The following is a 22966-nucleotide window of genomic DNA, read 5'->3' as shown; positions in this document are numbered from 1 at the left end:
CAAGTTCTAGTCCAAGATTTGTCCTGGTTTGGTCCTGGTTTAGATCTGGTTTAGTCCTAGTTTAGTCCTGGTTCAGCTCTGGTTTAGTCTAGTTTAGTCCTGGTTCAGCTCTGGTTTAGTCTTGTTTAGTCCTGGTTTAGTCTTGGTTCAGTTCTGTTTTAGTCCTGGTTTAGTCCTGGTTCAGTAGTCAGTCCTGGTTCAGCTCTGTTTAGTCCTGGTTTAGTCTGTTTAGTCCTGTTCAGTTCTGTTTTAGTCCTGGTTTAGTCCTGGTTCAGTCCAACGGTCCCTATGGGATCTGTGCGGATGGTACTGAGCTGGTGCAAAACATCCAGACAGAAGCGCGAAACCCGTTTAGTTGGTTATATGTCGTCCTGAGCGGTCCGTCCTCGCACATTTGGCTCTTCCCGGGGAAAGCGCACCTAACACCGCTCCCTGACCTGAATCGGAGCTGCTCCCGCTGGTTCAGGACTCTGGTTTGGACGCTGTTCCCCAGTTTGTATGAACGTATCTCCAAGCTTAACGACAAACCGAGATGACAGAAAAGCCGGGAGCAGTTGAAGTGTGTGTTTTCTTCCGGTCGACATAAATACGTTCCCCACCCCCAGACATTGAGCGGAATTAAATAAAGATGATTTAACGTGTTTTCCATGTAAACCTCAATTCGGATTTATTATTTCTATTTAAACTCGAAGGAGAAGAATTTCATTTTCATTTAGATTCACGCGAATGACCCAATTGACCAAGAAAAAGCCGACTGTAGCCGAAAGGGGACATAGCTTGGACATGTTTGGTCTAGTGTATTTTGATTCCTGACCTAGTCAATCGAGGGAAATTAAATTAAGCGGAGGCACTAGGTGGCGCCAGCCTGGCTACAAAACTTGGACTGTCCCGGGTACGTCTGGTCACCCTGAACTACTGCTCATCGTGTCAGGTTTGTGAAGTTGTAGTGTATTGTTTTGTAACATGCTTCTGTTTATTCATGAAAGATTTAGGTGACGTCGGCTTGTGGGCGGAGCCTCGTACAGAATCTTACAGCCAAACGTAAGGAGGGTTTGAATAGGACACAGGAGAGACTCTAAATTACACTAAAATAACGTCTTCAGGCATGTTTTTGGTGAAAGAACAACGTTATGACATGGTAGAAAACTCCAGAATGTTTTTTTTTTGTTTTAGCACAATACTCCCTCTTTAACATTTAACATCACAACATCTAAAACTACCACAGACAAGAATCAACCACGGACACAAACAGAGCGGACAGTCCATGCAGGAAGCAGGAACAGGCCATTAGTCCGCACGCCGCTGTAGAGAGAGGCGTCTGATTGGTTAGAGACAGGAAGAGGATGGGGGGGGGCTGACTGTGGAGAGAGGCGTCTGATTGGTTAAAGACAGGAGGAGGGCGGGTCGGACTGTACCTCGCGGACTGCTCTTGCCTTTTGTCGACACTTTGGGCTGAGACAGAGAGATGACCTTCGCCCTTTGACCCAGAGCTGAGGTCACACAGAGAGACCGTTAACCACAGCACCAGACGGAGCAGGACACACGCACACAAAGGGCTGGGTCACAGTTTTTAACTACAACATTTACAATTATTATTAAGACTAAGTATGAAAATATTATTAGAACCAACGACAAATGAGGCTAAAAAAGTCGGTTTGTTAAATAACCCAGCCCTATGCAACGTCAAACACACCGGTGATTTCCAAAACACATTTTTTTTTGCATTGATTTAAAGATTCATTATGTAACTTTTCTAGTGCCGGGTCTGCCCCCTGATCTTATACTGCGCAAAATGGACTCTTGTGAGCTTTAAGTCGAGTTAGAATGTTGTTACTGCCTCAAAAACAGACCTGGAGTTGTGTTTTGTTTCATTCACACACGTTTGAGTAACACTTTTTTATTAGTATGGGTGTGTAAAAATATCAAAATATTAATATATCGTATCGTTTAAGGTGATGATACAGTATTGATATTGTGGGCTGTTGTATCGATATATCACCAAGAGTATTTTTTGGTATATTTTAGTAAATTATTTTGTTACAGCTACAGTTTTGTTGTTTGTTTAGAAAAAGGAAACTCGTTTATGTGACACATTTGACATTTTCACTTTGATGATTAAAATGTTTGCGTTTCATATGAACTTTACACAAGAGGTGGGTTAACAAAGACTTTTAGTATCACAGCTGTGATTTAGACTTTATTTTTTATTGAACCATATCGAATTGATTTGAAATATATTGTATTGAAACAAAAGGGCACTTTATCGAAATATGTATCGTATCGTATGTATTGAGGTATGTGTCATATCAGCAACTTCTTATTGATATCCTGTTCTAATTATTGGTCTGTCCACATCTCCAAAGCTCAAAATGCTCCGTTCCACCTTGTGACGTCATGAGGTGGTAGTTTTTTAACTGCTCCTTTTGTTCAGTGGAGTGATTCTAGTGAAGGTGTGTGGAGTTTAAAAACACAGTGGAGCACTTCCCCGGGCAAATGTTTATTTAGATCAAAAACGTTTCTCAGTTCATCCAAGCTGCTTCTTCAGTTCTGGTCAGACGCTGGTGGACACTTCCTTAACAACCCTGAAACTAACAGACCTACTGTAATTTCCAGACTATAAGCCACTACTTTGTTCTCACACTTTGAACCCTGTGGCTTAAACAAAGATGCAGCGAATATATGGACGGATTATTTGTTTGGCACATTGTCCATTCATATAAACGGTCTATGGTTTGGAAACACAGTGGATACACGCAGCCTGAGTGAAGAAAACGCCGCTGTCTGTGCAGTTACACATGGATCTAGAGTTAACATGAAGGTGCAGCGTTTGCTCGTGTTGTTATCAGCACTAAAACAGTTTATCTCTGTGTGATAAAATAAGTTCTGATGTTAAATGAACATTAGTGGCGGGGATACGTCTTAATGACCCGTATGCTTTAAATCAGGTGAGTGCATAAATGACACCTGCGGCTTATATTCAGGTGCGCTCAATAGTCCGGAAAATACGGTACTTGCTAACAAACAGAAACTGTAAACAAGTGTGTGTTAGTTTCAGAGTAGTTTCAGTGTAGTTAGCTCCTCCCTTTGGACAGATATAAGGAAGTGTCCACCAGCGTCTGACCAGAACTGAAGAAGCAGCTTGGATGAGCTGAGAAACGTCTTCAACCTAAAAAAAACATTTGTCCAGTTGACAAATTTAATTTCTCTTTTCACATGTGTGAATGAATCAAAACACAACTCCAGGTCTGTTTGTGATGAAGAAACAACATTAGAACATAAATCCAGAAATAGAAAAGTGTGTCCCTTTAAAGGAGAAGATTTTGCTTTACCAGGAATAAGTCACAGTTTCACAGTGTTGTATTTAACTTTCTTTTTTTTTTTTTTTACATGGAGACAAGCAGGTCGGGTCAGATCTGTGGAGAGGCCAGTCCACTCCGGGCTTTTAAAGAATTTTAGCAATAAAAGGTTTAAAATTGAATAAATGTTGTGAAATGTTACAGGTAAAGCAACGACAGCTCCACAGACTCCACACCAGAAAAGTTACATAGTGCATCTTTAAATGTGCAAATGTTTTATTGACAGATCACCCACCCGTACCACAATAAATATATTTCAATTACAAACTAAAAATAAAATAAAAATCATTCCAAGCGCTCGTGTAGCCCTGGTGGTGAAATGCTGTAACTTCACAATGCTCTGGTCACTCATGCTGCATCACATGACCCCGATCACATGACCCCAATCACATGACCATGGACCCTCACCTCCTCGACTGAAGGTTCCGGGGGCGTCCTCTTTACCTCCCGCCACCTGTTTGAACAAAGCTCCGAGCTTCGCCGGCCGTAATCTGTCCGACAAATCTGCAACAGGAATACGAGTTTATACAAAGATCTGAGCTGGAGCCGAGAGACGAGAGAGAGAATCTACAGAGAAGAGGAGCGACAGAGAGTGTAAGGGTCAAAGGAGGGTCAGAAGGAGCAGAGGATGAAGAGGAGAGGGACAGAGGATGAAGAGGAGCAGAGGTGAGAGTCAAAGGATGAAGGCCAGATGGAACAGAAGAACAGAGGAGAGGATCAGGTGATGCAGAGGAGAGGGTCAGATTGAGGAGAGGAGCAGAGGAGAGGGTCAGAGGAACAGAGGATGAAGACGAGAGCGTCAGATTGAGCAGAGGAGAGGGTCAGAGGATGAAGAGGAGCGGGTCAGAGGAGCAGAGGAACAAAAGAGATGGTCAGAGGAGCAGAGGATTCAGAGGAGAGGGTCAGAGGATGAAGAGGAGAGGGGCAGATGAGCAGAGGAGCACAGGAGAAGACCGGATGGAGCAGAGGATGTAGAGGAGAGGGTCAAAGGATGAAGAGGAGTCCGAGGAGAGGGTCAGATGGAGCAAAATATTCAGAAGAGAGAGTCAGAGGATGAAAAGGAGAGGATCAGATGGAGCAGAGGAACAAAGGATGTAGAGGAGAAGGTCAGAGGATGAAGAGGAGCAGAGGAGAGGCTCAGAGGATGAAGAGGAGTGGGTCAGATGGAGCAGAGGTACAGAGGAGAGGATCAGATGAAGCAGAGGAGAGGGTCAGAGGATGAAGAGGAGAAGGTCAGAAGATGAAGAGGAGAAGGTCAGATGGAACAGAGGAACAGAGGAGAAGATCAAATGAAGCAGAGGAGAGAGTCAGAGGAGCAGAGGAACAAAAGGGAGGGTCAGAGGATTCAGAAGAAAGGATCAGAGGATGAAGAGGAGAGGCTCAGACGTTTTCTTGTACCTGAGGAGTTCATTTGTGCAGAGGTGAACCCGCTCAGCGTATTTCTCCCGTTGTTCTCGCTGTACGAGGGCATGGAGCTGATGATGGCCTGGAGGTACTTCTCCTGCTCCAGACTGGTGGAGTCGGCCTGAGACGGGACTGTACACACACACACACACACACACACACACAGAGACCGTCACATGTGAGAAGAACTTTCACATTTACTACAGAAACAGCGAAAACGTAAACAGGAGGTGACCATAACTGACAATTCTCATTTAATTTGAGCAGGAGCTTGGAATATTTTCTACTCTGGAAAGACCTTCTGACCCAAATAGAATTGTCGTCCCTCCTGTACATCTTTATTTTGGTTTCATTTGAATTCCTCGTGTGTGAGTGTGAGCTGCCGTTACCTGCGGCTGGAGCGTTGGGCGACTTGAAGAAGCCCACGACCCCTTTGGCGTGGAGCCCGGCGGAGCGCAGTAACACGGCTTTAGTGCGAGTGTTCCTCCAGCAGACCACGGGGAAACGGGACTGTCTGTAACATCTGGAGATCCTCTGGAGGCTCTGGTCCGGGATGGACTGAGGCACGATCAGCAGCCCGGGGTAACTGAGGACACACGCGGTCAAGATACTCATGAGAACGAACGAAAAGAACTGCGGCGATACAAATGTAATGGTTCATACAGATGCAATGAAGTTAAAGGGACGTGTTACGCAAAATAGACTTCTTTTCTTTCTTTCTTTCTTCTTCTTTTCTCATTTACGGTCCGTGCATTTGTTCTTTTGAATTCCAATTAAGAACAAAATACAATAAATTGGGAAAAGAGTTTATTATTTAATTTTTCAGTTTTAGTGTCAAACAACAAAACAGATTTCGACTTCTTTTTCCAATATTTAATTTAAAGTTTATTTCAAATAACACCAATCAAAAAAACTCTCAGTGCCTGTTTTAATTTTGATATTTTATTTTCTCTGGTTTATTTGCTCCGGACGTTCTGCTGCTCAGAGCCGTGTGTGAATTCAGCATCAACTGAACAAAGTTTATCACTTCGTTGCTTTATTTATTTCTTGTCATGGAGTTCAACAGTGACTTTCTAAGATGTGAAAGTCAATGTGTCGCTATAAATGAAAAGGACATGTTTGTCCACAAAACTTCAAAGATTTTTCAGGTAAGTTCTTCTAACAGCAAAACTTCCAGAGAAAATTAGCCAAAGAGAAGAAAATATCAAAATTTAAATAGGCACCGACTGTTTTTTCATTGGTCTTAGGTGATTCACGTTGTGTTTTTCCTTCCTCCGTTTAACATCACACTGCAGCCCGGCTGAGTAAACAAAAAAATAGACTAATGAAATTGAAGACCTTAGTGAAAAAAATAAGACTCAAGACTTTTTAAGGCCTTAATTTAGGAACCTGAAATTTAAGACCTTTTTAAGACCTTTAAGATGCCGCAGCTACCCTGTTTATAAACCTTCAAACTCTGAAAATTTTACGATTTAGTCGACCTTTATACTTTGAAAATCATGTTCAAAGTAAACCACAATCTCTTGTCAAAATCATTACAGAATATGTTTAAAATCTGAAATGGCCAATATGAACTCAGCGGTACGACCACGTTTATCAAAAAGAAAATCAGAACAAATTTTATGACATTTTGTAAATCTGTTAAAGGGCTGGAAAACTAAAACTGCACACAGCAAACTTCCACTCTGCAGGTCGTACGCACAGACACATGTTTATATGAATGGACATATACTCAGTGTTGGGGAGTAACAGATTACATGTACCGGAGTTACATAATCAGAGTACAAATTATGAGTAACTGTATTCAGTTACAGTTACTGTTTCAGTGAGTGGTAATTGGATTACAGTTACTTTGTTGAAATAAATGGATTACACAGCGGTATTTTCCTGTTTTCACATTTTGGGCTAAACCAGGTCTAAACCAGGTCTAAAACCAGGACTAAACCAGGACTAAAACCAGGACTAAACCAGGACTAAACCAAGACTAAACCAGGACTAAACCAGGACTAAAACCAGAATTAAAACCAGGACTAAAACCAGGACTAAACCAGGACTAAACTAGAACTAAACAAATACAACATGACACCCAACAGTAGGTGGACATAATTGTGATCTCATATAGAAAACATTTCTGTATCAATAATATTTATAACATGGTTAAGTAAAGACTGAACAAACAAGAATTTTCAGGATGTGGTAGTTACATTCATGTAGTTTTAAAAAGCATGACAATACCAAGTAATCCAAAGTATTCAGATTACGTTACTCACTTTAAGTAATTTAATGGATTACGTTACAAACTACATTTTGGTGTATGTAATCTGTAATCTGTAGGGGATTACATTTTAAAAGTAAACTTCCCAACACTGCATATTGTCTAGCCTCTTAGTGTTTTGTCGGTGAATTACTTGGCGGCGCACAGACCTACATCAGAGTATCAGTGTTTTCAGGCGTCCACACGGTGCCGGATCAGATCTGTACTCGGATGAATTCGTGGGAGCTGGAGGCACCAGATCGTTCCGTCTCTGGAGCCTTTTTCAATCAGATTAATGTGAACGAACACTGCACCCACAACGAAAACAACTCGAATACGAACTAGTGTGGACGGGGCTTTAGTTTGTGCTGTAGTTCTTTGTTGTTCTGTTACTGATTTGTTTGTTTCCTCTCGCTGTATTTATGAAGATGAACTGGTTTCAAGACGATGTTATGGCAAAGGAATAAAGGGTAAAGGCAGAATGAGCTCAAGATTCAGCCGACACCTTTTCAGTCTGTGTGTGTTAAATATGACGGTCTGTGGAATAATGTCGGACCGAAATAAATTAATCAATCAAAACCAGGACCAGGGTGGAGAGTTTTGCATTTGGACTTTAGACTTGGAGCTCCTTCGTCACCACAAGAGTCTGACAGAGCGACGCATCACTGCAGACCATGTGACCGTTTATCACGTCGTACACAAGTTTTATCTGTGTGTGTGTCTGTGTTCTGTGTGCAGCCGCGGAGCCTGACCTCCTGCAGACGGTGTACATGCGGTTGACCGTGCTGATCCTGAAGGGTTCGTTTTTGGAGCGCGTGAGGCTGTTGCTGAGCGTGCCCAGTCCGAGCCTCTGGTAGTCTCTGCAGCAGGCCCGCTCCACGGCGTTGCTCATGGTCTGTCTGTCCGAGGAGCGGATGGTGGAGGAGAGGGTCATGGCGGTCGGCTCCACCTCCTCGGAGACTAAAGAGAGACACAGAGAGAGGGATTAAAACATCACTAACGCAACTGTTTTGACCCGGGACAGTCCCAGTTGTGAGCCTGTGTCCCCTGTCGCAGCAGATTTATCCAAAACCAGTGATTTGTCCCAGTTTTATACAAGAAATGTCCCAAATGTTCCTATTTTTGACCAATTTGATCCCTGCCAACAGTAAAGAGAGGCAAAAATTGTCATTCGTTAAAGTAAAATAAAGAAAAGCTGCTTAAAAATGACCAAAACACAAAAAAAATGTGACTGTACTGACTCATTAGTGCCGAGTGCAGAACAATTTTCCTTAATTACGCACTCATTTCACTATTTTATCATTACCGACCACCACAAACCAGGGGTGTCCCAATTTTTTATTTTGAAAATCTTGTCACCCTAATCCAGGAGAGTCAAATTCAAATTCACAGAGGCCAAAATTTAAAAACTGTGACAAAGTCGTGGGCCAAACTAAATATTTCTTGAAAGATTTCAACATCATCTATCATCTTTCTCTTCTTTCGAGATATGTAATGTTAAACCTTTTCTTATTAAAATAAATATTTAATAATTTGCCAAAACTTTGAATCCAGAACAAGCAGAACAGAAAATAACCACATTTTAAATAAATCATGTCTGTATACTCTATCTGTAGCCGGTGGGCAGCTCTAATACATGTTTGAAATTATCTTGTGGGTCAAATATAATTATTTCACCGGCCAAATTTGTCCCCCGGGCCTGAGTTTGACATGTCTGTCCTAATCCTACAGCATTTACAAATCTGCGATATCGTCATTAATAATAATAATGCAGTGGATTTAAATAGAACATTTCAATTCAATTTCAATTCAATCTTTATTAAGAACACAAAAAATTTCGGTTCATAGTTTCTAGGGATGTAACAATAACTGAAATATCGTGATATCGTATCGTCAAAGTTCACACACAATATATCGAATTACAAGTCTATGATTAAATGAAGAGTTATGATGCAGCAATAGGTAAAAAAACAAAACAAAGGAAACTACATAGACCATGATCCTTTGCTCCATTTCAGTGCAGACGACAAGCAGAAATAACAGTTCTAACACTTTTTAGTCTTAGTTCTTCGGATTAAGTCTTGTCAAGGCATTTTAAGAGGAAAAAGAAACATATTAGCCACAAAATATCGCAATAAATATCGTACGGTGAGATGTAAATCGTGAAAATATCGAACCGAGAGATTTAGATTCTGTTACATCTCTAATCGTGAGCCTCCCCACCATATCGTGACAGACCAATCTGCCCCTCAAACTGCCACCAACACACACACAACTCTCACACTATGGGCAATGTGGGTGAAGTGTCTTGCTTAAGGACACAACAACAGTTTTTGCCACTACAGGTCTGTGTGACTTCATCCACCCGTTGATCACGTCCATCAGAACTCTTGGAGAAAAACCCAAACTGTCCCACACTAAATTTCTCCTTTTATTACATTTCTTGCTCGTCTGTTTTCTAACGTCAATGTCAGAGATTTGGTGTTGTGTTCCTGCGCCCCCTGCTGGCCGCCCCCGTTACCTGAGATCTCGTCCTCGTCGAGCTCGGACTGGAAGCTGCCGCGGTTTTCCCAGGTGGGAGGGGCGTACTTCTTCCTGGTCACGTACTGTCGCCCGATCGTCCGCTTGGCACTTTTCACCAGGTTTTTGGACAAAGTTCTGCAAACACACGTCAAAAATATTACAGAAAATGTCTTTAACGGATTTTACATGAACAAAAAATAACGGCTTGAATCCTTTTTGTATTTTTTCTTGCGTTGTCAGAGAATCTTAAAACTTTTGACCGTGACGGTGAATGCGTGCGCTCTGTCTCCATGGTAACTGCTGAACATGCCACTACATAGACAAACATGTATAACCCCCCCCAACGTTACGTCACTGCAAAATACCAACTGAGAATGAACAGATTTTTTAGTATAAACGTCGCTACGGGAAATGAAAAAGCTGCACTGGTGCGTCAACAAGATTTAAGACGATGAAGAAGCAGTGGCAAATAAATATGAATGTTTTATTTTAAACTATTTTAGCCTAATTTTGACCAATTGTAACCTAAGTTTAAACAATTTTGACCTCATTTGAACCAATTTTAACCTAATTTTAACGAATCTGAACATCATTTTAACTAATTTTAACCTAATTTTAACTAATTTTAACGTAATTTTAAACAATTTGTACCTCATTTAAACAAATTTTTACCTAATTTTAAACAATTTTAACCTAGTTTTAACCTAACTTTAACCACATTTTAACCCATCTGAACCGAATTTTGAGCAATTTTAACCTAATTTGAACCCATTTGAACCTAATTTTAACAAATTTTAACCCATTTCAACATAATTTGAACCAATTTAAACTAAATTTTAACCTAATTTTAACCCATTTGGACATAATTTAAACCCATTTGAACCTCATTTTAATCAATTTTAACCTAATCTGAACCCGTTTGAACCTCATTTTAACCAATTTGAACATCATTTGAACCTAATTTTAACCCATTTGAACCTCATTTTAATCTAATTTTAAACCATTTGAACCCCATTTTAATCTAATTTTAACCAATTTTAACCTAGTTTTAACCTAATTTTAACCAATTTTAACTTAATTTTAATCCATTTGAACCCCATTTGAACCTAATTTGAACCCATTTGAACCTAATTTTAACCCATTTGAACATCATTTTAACCCATTTTAACTTAATTTTAACCAATTTTAACCTAATTTGAACCCGTTTAAACCTCAATTGAACCTAACTTTAACCAATTTTAACCCACTGGAACCTTATTTAAACATATTTGAACATCATTTTAAACCTAATTTTAACCCATTTAAACCTAATTTTAACCAAATTTTAACCTATTTGAACCTCATTTTAACCCATTTTAACCCACTTATAGATCATTTGAACCATTTTAACCTCATTTTGCGTTACATTTGACCAGAGCGCGGGCTGGTGCTTTTTGAGTGACCGTGAATAATGCACTCATGTTTTGTGTTGCCGCGAGCGACAGATTAACACAGAACAGAAGCCCGCTCACTGTTTCCACTGATGAATAATGCAAAACCACATTCCTCCATTAAACAGAAGAAAGAGTGTGAAAGAGTGTGAAAGAGTGTGAGCGTCTGCGGGCGTCTGTGGGCGGGAGAGCACAAAAATACTCTCAAAATATAACTAGAACTAGACTATTAAAGGACCTGAATCAGATGTTTCACATGTATGAGGCCGAAATGTGCCTTTAATTTAATTTAATCTCTCTCTTTTTAATTTTATGACAATTGTTTATGTTTTGATTTGATTGTATTGTGTTTTTAATGTGTTTCTTATTCTGTAAACAGTGTTGGGGAGTAACAGATTACATGTACCGGAGTTAAGTAATCAGAGTACAAATTATGAGTAATTGTATTCAGTTACAGTTACTGTTTCAGTGAGTGGTAATTGGATTACAGTTACTTTGTTGAAATAAATGGATTACACAGAAGTATTTTCCTGTTTTCACATTTTGGGCTAAACCAGGACTAAAACCAGGACTAAACCTGGTCTAAACCAGGTCTAAACCAGGACTAAACCAGGACTAAACCAGGACTAAAACCAGGACTAAAACCAGGACTAAAACCAGGTCTAAACCAGGACTAAAACCAGGACTAAACCAGGACTAAAACCAGGTCTAAACCAGGTCTAAACCAGAACTAAAACCAGGACTAAAACCAGGACTAAAACCAGGACTAAAACCAGTACTAAAACCAGTACTAAACCAGGAGTAAAACCAGGTCTAAAACCAGGACTAAACCAGGAGTAAAACCAGGTCTAAACCAGGACTAAACCAGGACTAAACCAGGACTAAAATCAGGACTAAACCAGAACTAAAACCAGGACTAAACAGGACTAAACAGGACTAAACAGGACTAAACCAGGACTAAACCAGGTCTAAACCAGGACTAAACCAGGTCTAAACCAGGACTAAGACTAAAACAGGACTAAACCAGGACTAAACCCAGGACTAAACCCAGGTAAACCAGGACTAAACCAGGTCTAAACCAGGACTAAACCAGGACTAAACCAGGTCTAATTTGAAGAAAACAAACATGAATTTTCAGGATGTTTGTTAATTCTGTAGTTCTAAAAACATGACAATATCAAGTAATCCAAATTCAGATTACATTACTCTTTAAGTAATTTAATGGATTATGTTACAAACTACATTTTGGTGTATGTAATCTGTAATCTGTAGGGGATTACATTTTAAAAGTAAACTTCCCAACACTGTCTGTAAATCACTTTGAATTACTTTGGAGGACAACAACAAGGTAAAGAGACTAAATATAATAAATCTGTCATAAAAAGCAGGTTAGACGTTAAAAGTGGTTCTAAACAGATGAGTTTTGGTTCCTGTTTTCCTTTTTTTCCTTTTGTTTTTGTGAGTCTTACTTGAGGGACTGGTTCTTGTCCTTGGCTTTGTGCTCCACCACCAGCTTCCCGCTCTGACCCACGGTGAAGGCGAAGGTGCCCTGGACGTGAGGAGGGTAACGCAGCTTGTGCATGTGCTTCCTGAACACTTCAGCCAAGTCCGAGGCCACCTCCTCATCGAACGCGATCTTCAGCAGCTACAAGAGATGAAGAGGAGAAGAGAGGAAGAGGAGAAGAGAGGAAGAGGAGAAGAGAGGAAGAGGAGAGAGAAGAGGAGAAGAGAGGAAGAGGAGAGGAGAGGAAGAGGAGAGAGAGAGGAAGAGGAGAGGAGAGAGGAGAGGAGAGAGAGAAGAGGAGAAGAGAGAAGAGAGGAGAGGAAGAGAGAAGAGAGAGGAGAGAGAGAAGAGAGAGAAGAGAGAGAGAGGAGAAGAGAGGAAGAGGAGAAGAGAGGAAGAGGAGAAGAGAGGAGAGAGGAAGAGGAGAAGAGAGGAAGAGAGAGAGAAGAGAGGAAGAGGAGAAGAGAGGGTGAGCGAAAACAGTTCAAGGTCAAGGCCAGCTGGTTCAGGTCACATAGGATAACCCAGTATTGTGTAGATTTAAAGATAGACTGTGTAACTTTTATCAAGATATAACTCAGATATAATGTTTTTTTTTCCGTTAATTTATTTATTATTGACAAACCCAAGGAGGTTAGACTTCGCACTGAACCAAACACCCACACATCACATCAGAACACACTCATACTTAATACATAAAAATAGAATTAGTAGTAGTAGTAAAAATAATGATAATAATAATAACAAAAAATATAATAAAAAAATACAAATTAAAAACTAAAAAGGCATAAGCAACTCAACAAATGGCTCAAACTCTATTAAAATAAAGAATACAAGAAATAAACAATAACAAATACTATATCACTAATACTTGTGCCAATTCCATTTCTTTTTATGCTCCAATAATTTGCTAATCTCCATGGCGATTAGTTTTTCTAGTTTCAGGGTATCCCCAGGTTTAACTTAGTCAGGCTGGTGCCACCTAGTGCCTCTGCTCAATTTCATTTCTCTCCAGAGACTAGATCAGGAATCAGAAAACACTAGACGGTTCACAAAAACCCCGAAAGTGTGAGTTCGGGAACAACCAATCAGCGAAGAGCCAGACATTCTGTGTTGTCAACGATTCCTGAGATCGAGGATTTAAAGCCGGAACAAAGAGAATGTTTGGTGAATTTTATCAAGGGGAAAGACGTTATTGTCCTTCTTCCTACAGGATTTGGGCAAAGCTTAATATACCAGTTAAACCTGTTAGCGGAGCATTACATACGTCAAATAGCAGCGACATCTTAAGTTAAAAAAAAAGTACTCGCCTACTGTCGAGTGAATGAGTTCTAATCCTGCAAGGTCAGATGGTTTCTACGAAGTGAATGAATCAGGGTAAGTTTGACTACTCCAAATTTAGGACATTTTTAAGACCGTTTTAAGACCACTTAAATGAAAATTAAGACCAACATCACACCCATGATGTGGGTGAAAAACACCAGATCCAGTTCTAATAATGACCATTACTCACTGCTTTAAATAATAAAAAATACTTTTATTCTAAAATCTCATTTAGAACTCATTTATAGTCGTATGCATTACTTGTAAAATGGTCAAAAATCATTTATAACATTCTAACAGGATAAATAAAGTATTGCTTGCACAAACTCCAAATTAAACGTTCATTCATGTTATGAGATTTCATGTTGTTTTTTTTCCTCCCCCCGTTTAACGTCACACTGCAGCCTGATTGAATTTACAAAAAAATAGGCAAATGAAATTTAAGATCTTTGTGAAAAGTATAAGACTTGGACAATATAATTTAAGACTTTTTAAGGCCTTAATTTAGGAACATGAAAATGAAGACCTTTTTAAGACTTTTAAGACCCCGCGGCTGCGCTGAGATTGAACTGATTGTGAATTATGTTTTTAAAATATTCCAAACATAAATTTGATTTTGTTGAAGCCTTAAAAATAAAAATCCTTCCTCTAATTGCATTCAGAAAAGGTGTGAATTTCCCCTCAAAAACATCTAAACATCTAACATTTTGTTTACCTGAAACGTGCAGGAGCGCAGCTGCAGTCCCTCCTGCACAAACTGGTCCATGGGCAAAGACACAGAGATCCTCTTCTCTTTAGTGAGCGACGCGACGGGGAAAGAACGAGTCACCACCTGCTCCCCCACTGCACAAACACACAGAGTCAGATTAAACCAGGACTAAACCAGGACTAAACCAGGACTAAACCAGGACTAAACATCACCACCACCCCACTGTATACAAGAACAAAGAATAAGATATAAAACAAGTCCTGGTCCAGTTCTGATTCAGTCCTGGTTTTATCCCTGGTCCAGTCCTGGTTTTCGCTCTGGTCCAGCCCTAGTTTTAGCCCTGGTTCAGTCTTGGTCCAGTTCAAGTTCAGTCCTGTTTTATCCCCGGTCCAGTCCTGGTTTTAACCCTGGTCCAGCCCTCGTTTTCGCCCTGGTCCATTCCTGGTTTTCACCCTAGTCTAGTCTTGGTTCAGTCCTGGTCCAGTCCTGGTTTTATCCATGGTCCAATCTTGGTTTTCGCCCTGGTCCAGTCCTGGTTCAGTCCTGGTTCAGTCCTGGTTTTATCCCTGGTCCAGCCCTGGTCCAGTCCTGGTTTTCGCCCTGGTTCAGTCCTGGTTTATCCCTGATCCAGTCCTGATCCAGTCCTGGATTTATCCATGGTCCAATCTTGGTTTTCGCCCTGGTCCAGTCCTGGTTCAGTTATTGTTTTATCCCTGGTCCAGTCCTGGTTTTAGTCCTGGTTTTAGCCCTGATCCAGTCCTGGTTTTAGCCCTGTTTTCACCCTGGTTTTCGTCCTGGTCCAGTCCTGGTTCAGTCCTGGTCCAGCCCTGATCCAGTTCTGGTCCAGTACTGGTTTTCTCCCTGGTCCAGTCCTGGCCCAGTCCTGGTCCAGCTCTGGTGTGTCGTACCCAGAGGATCAGTAGGTGTTCCTCTGAAGATCAGCCTGTACGTGGTGAGGAAGATTGCGCCCTCTGCCGGCAGCAGGGGAGGTCCTCCCATCGTCCCCGTGGCCTCCTCTCGCCCGTCGGGCACCAGATGCACCCTCATGCCCTCCATCACCAGCTCCTCCCCGGGCAGCAGCGTCGGACGCAGCAACTTCGGCTAAAACACCAAACGAAAAACAAAAAACCTGAAACATCCAAATCATCACAAACGACTGTTGAATAAATGAGTTAAAGCTGCACTGTGGAACATTTCTGGTGGAGGGTGGATCGTCCGGCAAACGCTTTTCTCCATGGAAATGTTATTGCTTTGTCTGGAATGTTTCACAGTGTGGCATTAAACCTTTCGATCTTCAGGGAGACTAAACCAGACCAAGTTACAGGTTCGAGGTCTGCGCAGGGCAGAATTTTCCACTGTGCAGTCCCACTCCCGCAAAGAATTCTAAATTTCAGTCCCGCTCCAGTCGCCTGCATATGCGATATTTTGTCCCGCTCCCGCCCGCAGGACGGGAACGTTTGCTTTCTTAAACTCTGTCAAACACGGAGACGCGAAAGGAACTGGGCTGCGTATGGGAGGAGGCGCGGTGGGCGGTCCGGCGGCATGGTTAGGTCCTGTCTAAATCCTGTTTTAGTCCTGTTTTTAGTCCTGTTTTAGTCCTGGTTTAGTCGAGGTTTCAGTCCTGGTTTTAGTCTTGTCTAAATCCTGTTTTAGTCCTATTTTAGTCCTGTTTTAGTCATGGTTTTAGTCCTGGTTTAGTCCTGTTTTAGTTCTGTTTTAGTCCTGTTTTTAGTCCTGTTTTTAGTCCTGTTTTTAGTCCTGGTTTAGACCTGGTTTTAGTCCTGTTTTAGTCCTGGTTTTAGTCCTGGTTTTAGTCCTGGTTTAGACCTGGTTTAAGTCCTGTTTTAGTCCTGGTTTTAGTCCTAGTTTTAGTCCTGTTTTTAGTCCTGTTTTAGTCCTGTTTTTAGTCCTTGTTTTAGTCCTGGTTTTAGTCCTGGTTTTAGTCCTGGTTTGCGTCAGGTCCCGTGGGATTGCAGAGCTCTATTACAGGTCAGATCTGTGGCGAGGCGATCCCCACTCACAGTCAGAACGTTTGTTTTTCTAGGTGTTTTTGAGCTTTAAAATCACCTGTAACTGAATAAATGTAACGTAGAGCTGTTTAATGTCACACTGTGGAACATTCCAGGCAGAGCGATGACGTCTCCATAGAAACGGTCCGTGCGCCATTTGTTTTTTTGAATTTCAATTAAAAACGAAAAACAATAAAATGGGAAAACAGTTTGTTATTTAATTTTTCTGTTTTAGCGTCAAACAAAAAAACAGATTTCGACCTTTATTTACAATATTTAATTTAAAGTTTATTTTAAAAAACAGTCTTGGTGCGTGTTGATATTTTGTTCTCTCTGGTTTATATGAAGTTCTGCTGCTCGGCGTCGTGTGTGAATTTAGTCTCAACTGAACAAAGGAGAGTTTATCGCTGCTTCCTGTTTCTCGTCATGGAGTTCAACAGTGACTTTCTGAGACACGAAAGTAAACAAATCGCTATAAAAGACATATTTGTCCACAAAACTGCAACGATTTTTCAGGTAAGTCCTTCTAGCAGCAGAACTTCCGGGGCAAATAAACCAGAGAGAATAAAATATCAAAATTCAGCCGACGTTTATCTGATGAGGGTCTGAACAGAAGACGCAAAAGTGGCTTCACGTCTTCACTTTTTATTCTGCGTTTAGACGAGTGTTTTCAGGAGGAAATCTGCGTGAATACGGTGACGCAAAAGTGTGTGGAGTTTGATTGTGTGTGATGCCAGGTTTCATGTGACATAAACGCGTACGTGACCTGAGCAGATCTGACCAGAGTTTTGCGTCTTGGGCAGTGTAGATGGAAACACTACGGCGGAGTGTGTTCAACTTTTACACTCTGGAGGTGGTTTCAGATTTTTTTGTTTTTAAGCCCCAAAAACGCCATCACCGTCTAAACCAGACATGTCCAAACTATGTCCCGTGGGCCAAATGCGGCCCTCAGACAAATTTTTCTTGGCCCTCAGGCTTCCAGGTGAATTGGCCCAAATTACCTTGCGTCAATTAAAAAATAACTTTTAACTGCAAGTTTTTGAATATCTACCTTGATAAAGCCAATATTTAATATTTAGTGTGTGGTTTTAAGGATTTTAGCATGAATAAAGATAATAAAGCTCATTCTAACGTGTTAAACATGCACATATTTCAATTATTCACTGTACTGATTGTATATTATGGCCCTCAATCAGTCCTCTGCTTCATTTGTGTTTAGATATGTGGCCCTTGATGAAAAAAGTTTGGACACCCCTGGTCTAAACAAACGGCACTTCCCCATAAAATATTTTGTCGTTTTTACCCGCAAACATTCTCGTGTAAACAGGCCCTGAAATAGACACTGAGACTGTTTTCTGATTGGTGTTATTTGAAATAAACTTTAAATTAAATATTGGAAAGAGAGGTCGAAATCTGTTTCTTTGTTTGACAGAAAAAAGAAAAAAATGAAATAATAAACTGTTTTCCAATGGTGCATGGACCAGAAACAAACAGGTGATGGACCCTCGACCAAAAAGTTACACAGCACATCTTTAAAAAAACAGCAAATAAAAAGCAAAGCACAAGTGATGTCAGTGGGAGACTGTATGTATGTTACATTAACAAACACAGCCTGACAGCCCGAGTTTTTAGACGGTCTGAAACTCAAGACAAAATACAAACTGGATTTAAAGAGCACATTTTCATTTTCCTGTGATCAGTCGGAGCGTTCAGGGTCCTGTTCAGGAGTTTGATTTTCAACTAAAAGTGAAGAGTGACTGAAAAACTGTTGACTAACACTGGACTGATTTGACTGTAAGAGACTTTTTAACAGCACAAAATCAAATCAGCTCAATCTGTAATACAATTATTTAAACTTTATTATCTTGGCCACACTGGGACACCGGATTTTCAGATCATGTGAGGAGGGAGTCGGCATTTAAAGGCCTTACACTGCTCTATTTTCTGATCTATGTTCTAATGGAGTTGTGTTTTGTTTCATTCACAAATGTTTAACACACAAACCTTGCAGATTTAAACTGAGTCCTTCTCTCAGACAAAAACACACTGTTCCACCTTGTGATGTCATGTCAATAGGGGTGTGTTGAAATATCGATGTATCGTATCGTTTAATGTGACGATACAGTATCGATATCACGGGCTGCTATATCGATATATCGTCAAGAGTATTTTTTTGGTTTATTTTACTAAATTATTTTGTTACAGCTACAGTTTTGTTGCTTGTTTAGTGAAAGGAAACCTGTTTATGCGACACATTTAATATTTTCACTGTTTCGATGATTTAAATTAGTCAGGTTGGTGCAATTTCTCTCCAGCGACTAGATCAGGATTCAGAATACACAAGAACCCTGGAAGTGCAAGTTCAGGCACCAGACAATCAGCCAAGAGTCAGACATTCAGTGTTGACAACGATTCCCGAGATCGAGGATATAAAGCCGGAACAAAGAGAATGTTTGGTGAATTTGATCAAGGGGAAAGACGTTATTGTCCTTCTTCCTACAGGATTTAGGAAAAGCTTAATATTCTAGTTATCCCCATTAGCGACGCATTACATACGTCATGACCAAACAGCAGCGATTGGTTAAATAAAAAAAGTACCTGCCTACTGTCGAGTGAACGAATCCTAATGCTGTGAAACGAAGTAAAACCGGCTGATGAATCAGACTAGATTTAAATGGGTGTTTCATATTAACTTCGCACAAGAAGTGGTTTAACAAAGGATCTGTTTACACATCAAAACACTACAATAAAAACGTCAAAATATTTTATCGGAAGTGCCTTTCGTTTAGACGGTGAAAGCGTTTTTGGGAATTAAAATTAAAACCACAAAAATCTGAAACCATCTTCCAGAGTGTAAAAGTTGAATACACTCCGCTGTAATGTTTCAGTCTACACTGCCCAAGACACAAAACTCTGGTCACATGTGCTCAGGTTGTGTACGTGCTTACATCACATACATACACCGCATGCACACAGATTTCCTCCCAAAAACACTCGTCTAAAGGCGGAATAAAAAGTGAAGAAGCCAGCGTATAACGTGTCGGCAACTTCTTGAAGTGTGAAAGTGTGAACTGTGTTTGCGTCAGTAGAATCTTTTGAATCATTTCAGCCCTGGAGTTACAAGTTTCCACTGAACTAAAAGTAAAAGGAGCTGCTCACTTGAAAAAATACAACTACATGACATCACAAGGTGGAACAGAGCATTCTGAGCTTTGACTAATAATACAGAATTACTCAAACGTGTGTGAATGAAACAAAACACGAGTCCAGTTCTGTTTTTGAGGAGGGGACAACATTAGAACATGACTTAAAGCTCACAGGAGTCAGTTTTGAGTGACATAAAATCTTTAAATTCTCCTTTTCTCTCAAACTCTTCGTTAGTAAATGCAGGGGAAGCGGGTGCACAGCCAATCAGAACTCAGCCCAAAGCGGCGTTTCCTCCCTGACCACAGTGTAGATTTATTATTTTTTAACGACACACGGACGCACTGACCGGGAGCAACAAACGACGATGAACCGGGGATCGACACGTGAACATTGGATTCATAAGTTGCATTTACATTCTAGAATTTGGTTTATGAGGGAAGGCGCTGCTAAAACTCCACGGGAGATTCACTGTTAAAGAAAGAAATCTCCAAACTTCTGATCCACAAATGTTTCTCCTTCTCGTTATTTGTTGGGATCAGCTCCACAAACTCGTCATATTATTGTTAAGATTTAAAGTCCTCTTTAAAACTCCCTCACATCTTTGGGGCTGAAGAATGACATCACTTTCTGTTTATTCATCCTCCAGCTGAGTTTAAACTCTAGAATGTGCTGTGGTCACATGAACACGTTCTATCAGAGCACCAAGTGACAAAGTGGTGTGTTCTTTACTCTTCCCTGTTTATCCTCTTTTATTCTCTTTTGACATCACTTCCTGAAGTGTTTGACTTCCTGAAGGATAAGCACCTGACACAAAATGAATGACTACCTGTGAGTTATTTCAGGATATTACGTAACATTTCAGCCAAACACAAATGAGCTGCACACTTCACTGAAACAGCTGCACACGGCACTCAAACACACAGGACACCAGGACAGGAAGTAGACCGACAGGAAGTAGACTCTAACAGGAAGTGGAGAGGAAGTGTTTTGAACGAGGAACAAGCTCAGCTCAGCTCAGAGTGTCCAGGGCTGTGTTCTGTCCCACTACACCACATCCTCCATGTTTTCAAAGCTCTTCACCTTCACCAGTCTCACTCTGTCTTCAGGGTGACTCTTGGTTTTTACTTTAGGCCAAACTGCTTCACTCCGCAGTGCAGAAGCACTAGCTCCCGTTTTCCTCCTTTTTCAGCCAATTTAATTAAATAATAATCAATAACCTCAAGATAAAGGGGAATCTGCACCAAGTACAGAACAAAACCTCCCAAATCCTTTTACTTATATAAATCAGAAGTTACCAGTGTAACCACAGTTCTATGAATCCTGGCTGACCACCAGAGAGTCTGAAGGTAATAGTTCTGCTCCGCCTCTGGTGGTCAGGAGGGATGAAATAGAACAATTATATATAATTATATAATACAGACTGAGCCTCAGGGCCCTGTGCGCTCACTGCACCCTTCAGCCTGAAGGCACCACAGGCTCCACCTCAAACTGGACCGTGCTCTGGAGCTCGGGCCCCACATACCTCCAAGGTCTGAGCTGCCAGGATCTGAGCTGCCAGGATCTGAGCTGGTAGGATCTGAACTGGTAGGGCCCGAGCTGGCAGGGTTTGAACTGGCAGAGTCTATCAGGTGTCTGAGCCACGGGGCCATACGGGGGGTAAAACCAGCTCTGGGGTCAGGTCTGGGGTCAGGTCTGGGGTCAGGTCTGGGGCGAAACTGGACGACACGCAGGAGTCTTGGCTCTGCGGGGAGGTAGAAGACAGACTTGTTTACCTTTTGGATGGGGGGCAGGCGCTTGCTCTCCCTGTGCACGGCGTCCAGAGTCTCTATGTGCATCTGAACAATGTCTGAGGAGACACAAACACAAATGTTAAGATTTTAAACTAAAATAAACAGAATAATGTAAACTAGCCGTTAGAACCTGGGATCATGGCGTGCAGGGCCTTCAGGTGCTCGTTGGTGACTCCGCTCTCGTTGCAGACTTTGTCCACAAATCTGTTGATGAACCTGACCACAGAGTTGGCCACGTCTGAGCTCTCTGCGTCCTCAAAGCCGCTCTCCGTGTCGTAGCTCTCCGCCATGCTGCCCGCGATACTGAGCAGGACAGATTTACCGTCAGAGAAGACATTTCGTTTTCTAGTATCAGTTTAGTGAAGAAAGTGTTTGTTATTGACGTATCTGACAGCATGAGTCTGTACCTGTTTGTGACGTAGCTGTTGCTGACGCTCTCCACGTCGCCGAGGCCGGAGCTCCGCAGTAGTCGGTTCTTGCTGGTGTCCAGGGGCAGGAGGAGGTAGCTCATGCGGTTGGCGTAGTGGATGGCCTGACTGAACACGGTGCTCTCCTCCTTCTGCACGCGCTCAGTCTGAAGCTCTTTACTCAGAGTCGGCCACAGACGGTTCTGCTCCGACGCCAGCTCCAGCGCGCTCAGCTCCCGCCTGCCGTCCTCGCCCTCCTGCTCCTGACGCAGACACACACGAGGGAAACACGGGATAGACTCAGACAAACTCTATTGATCCAAAAGGGAAATTATTAGGATACAGATTTGTAACCCGCATCTAACGCTGCATTCTACTGCGCTCGGGACTCGGGGAAAACCGACCTCCACCTCGAGAAAGTGCAATGGAACCTCCAATCAAATCAGGACTCCAAAACACAAACTCGGGCTGATTTGGCGCAGAGTGAGTTGGATGGATTCACAGATTTACCGCAAAAATGTCACACAGTAATTGGGGAGAATTGTCTTTTTGTCATTTTGATGTGTTAAGTTGTGTTTGTGAGTCGATGGAGCCAGAAGCGCGGCCATGTTCTCTTCCTGTTTGGGACACGCCGGCGAGAGTGTATCTGTGTCTATTTACAGGTGGATATACAGTCTGTGCTCAAAGTGCGACACTATAGTCATTATTCGTTCATTCGGGGGCAGACTAACTGAAGCGAGGGGCTGCCATCGGCTCCTCTGACCACCAGCAACACTCAGGCACCACCTTCACACTAGACGAGGGAGGTGTCAAAGTGTGTTGCCTAGAGAACGACAGAACTCTTCAGAGCGGGAATCGATCCTCCAACCTTTGGTTTAGCTTTAGTGGAGGCATTAAACTAAATATCAGACATGGATTTCGGCTCAAAAAAATCAGACCCTCACCACTTTGAGTAATGTTTAGGTACTATATAACAGATTTATTCTCACTACTACAAAAAACAACTTGGAATTCTGTCATTGTTTAATGGGCTGAGGCATTATAAGAACTTTTGACTTCACCTAAACCCTTTTGGTCATGATCCACGGGGTTGTAGTCTAGGTTTTGTTT

The 22966-nt window shown here is 41.6% G+C and overlaps 1 protein-coding gene across 1 annotated transcript in view; it reads right to left on the bottom strand.

The window, feature by feature from the left end:
• The window catches only part of sbf1 (SET binding factor 1), a 131243-nt gene that overhangs the window by 18654 nt on the left and 89623 nt on the right, over nucleotides 1–22966 (bottom strand). Inside the window, exons 20-31 of the mRNA XM_055160034.1 lie at nucleotides 21857–22119; nucleotides 21580–21752; nucleotides 21432–21505; nucleotides 15412–15604; nucleotides 14510–14637; nucleotides 12437–12612; nucleotides 9536–9672; nucleotides 7767–7974; nucleotides 5150–5346; nucleotides 4755–4892; nucleotides 3765–3860; nucleotides 1416–1490 (exon numbers count right to left, since the gene is read on the bottom strand). Coding sequence (XP_055016009.1) covers nucleotides 1416–1490; nucleotides 3765–3860; nucleotides 4755–4892; nucleotides 5150–5346; nucleotides 7767–7974; nucleotides 9536–9672; nucleotides 12437–12612; nucleotides 14510–14637; nucleotides 15412–15604; nucleotides 21432–21505; nucleotides 21580–21752; nucleotides 21857–22119 — 1858 coding nt within the window. The remainder of the gene's footprint in view (nucleotides 1–1415; nucleotides 1491–3764; nucleotides 3861–4754; nucleotides 4893–5149; nucleotides 5347–7766; nucleotides 7975–9535; nucleotides 9673–12436; nucleotides 12613–14509; nucleotides 14638–15411; nucleotides 15605–21431; nucleotides 21506–21579; nucleotides 21753–21856; nucleotides 22120–22966) is intronic.

The sequence above is a fragment of the Boleophthalmus pectinirostris genome, unplaced genomic scaffold, assembly GCF_026225935.1.
Source record: "Boleophthalmus pectinirostris isolate CB_2022bp ecotype Guang Dong unplaced genomic scaffold, ASM2622593v1 HiC_scaffold_2826, whole genome shotgun sequence".
NCBI lineage: Eukaryota > Metazoa > Chordata > Actinopteri > Gobiiformes > Gobiidae > Boleophthalmus > Boleophthalmus pectinirostris.
This window is presented reverse-complemented; position numbering and strand designations above follow the sequence as displayed.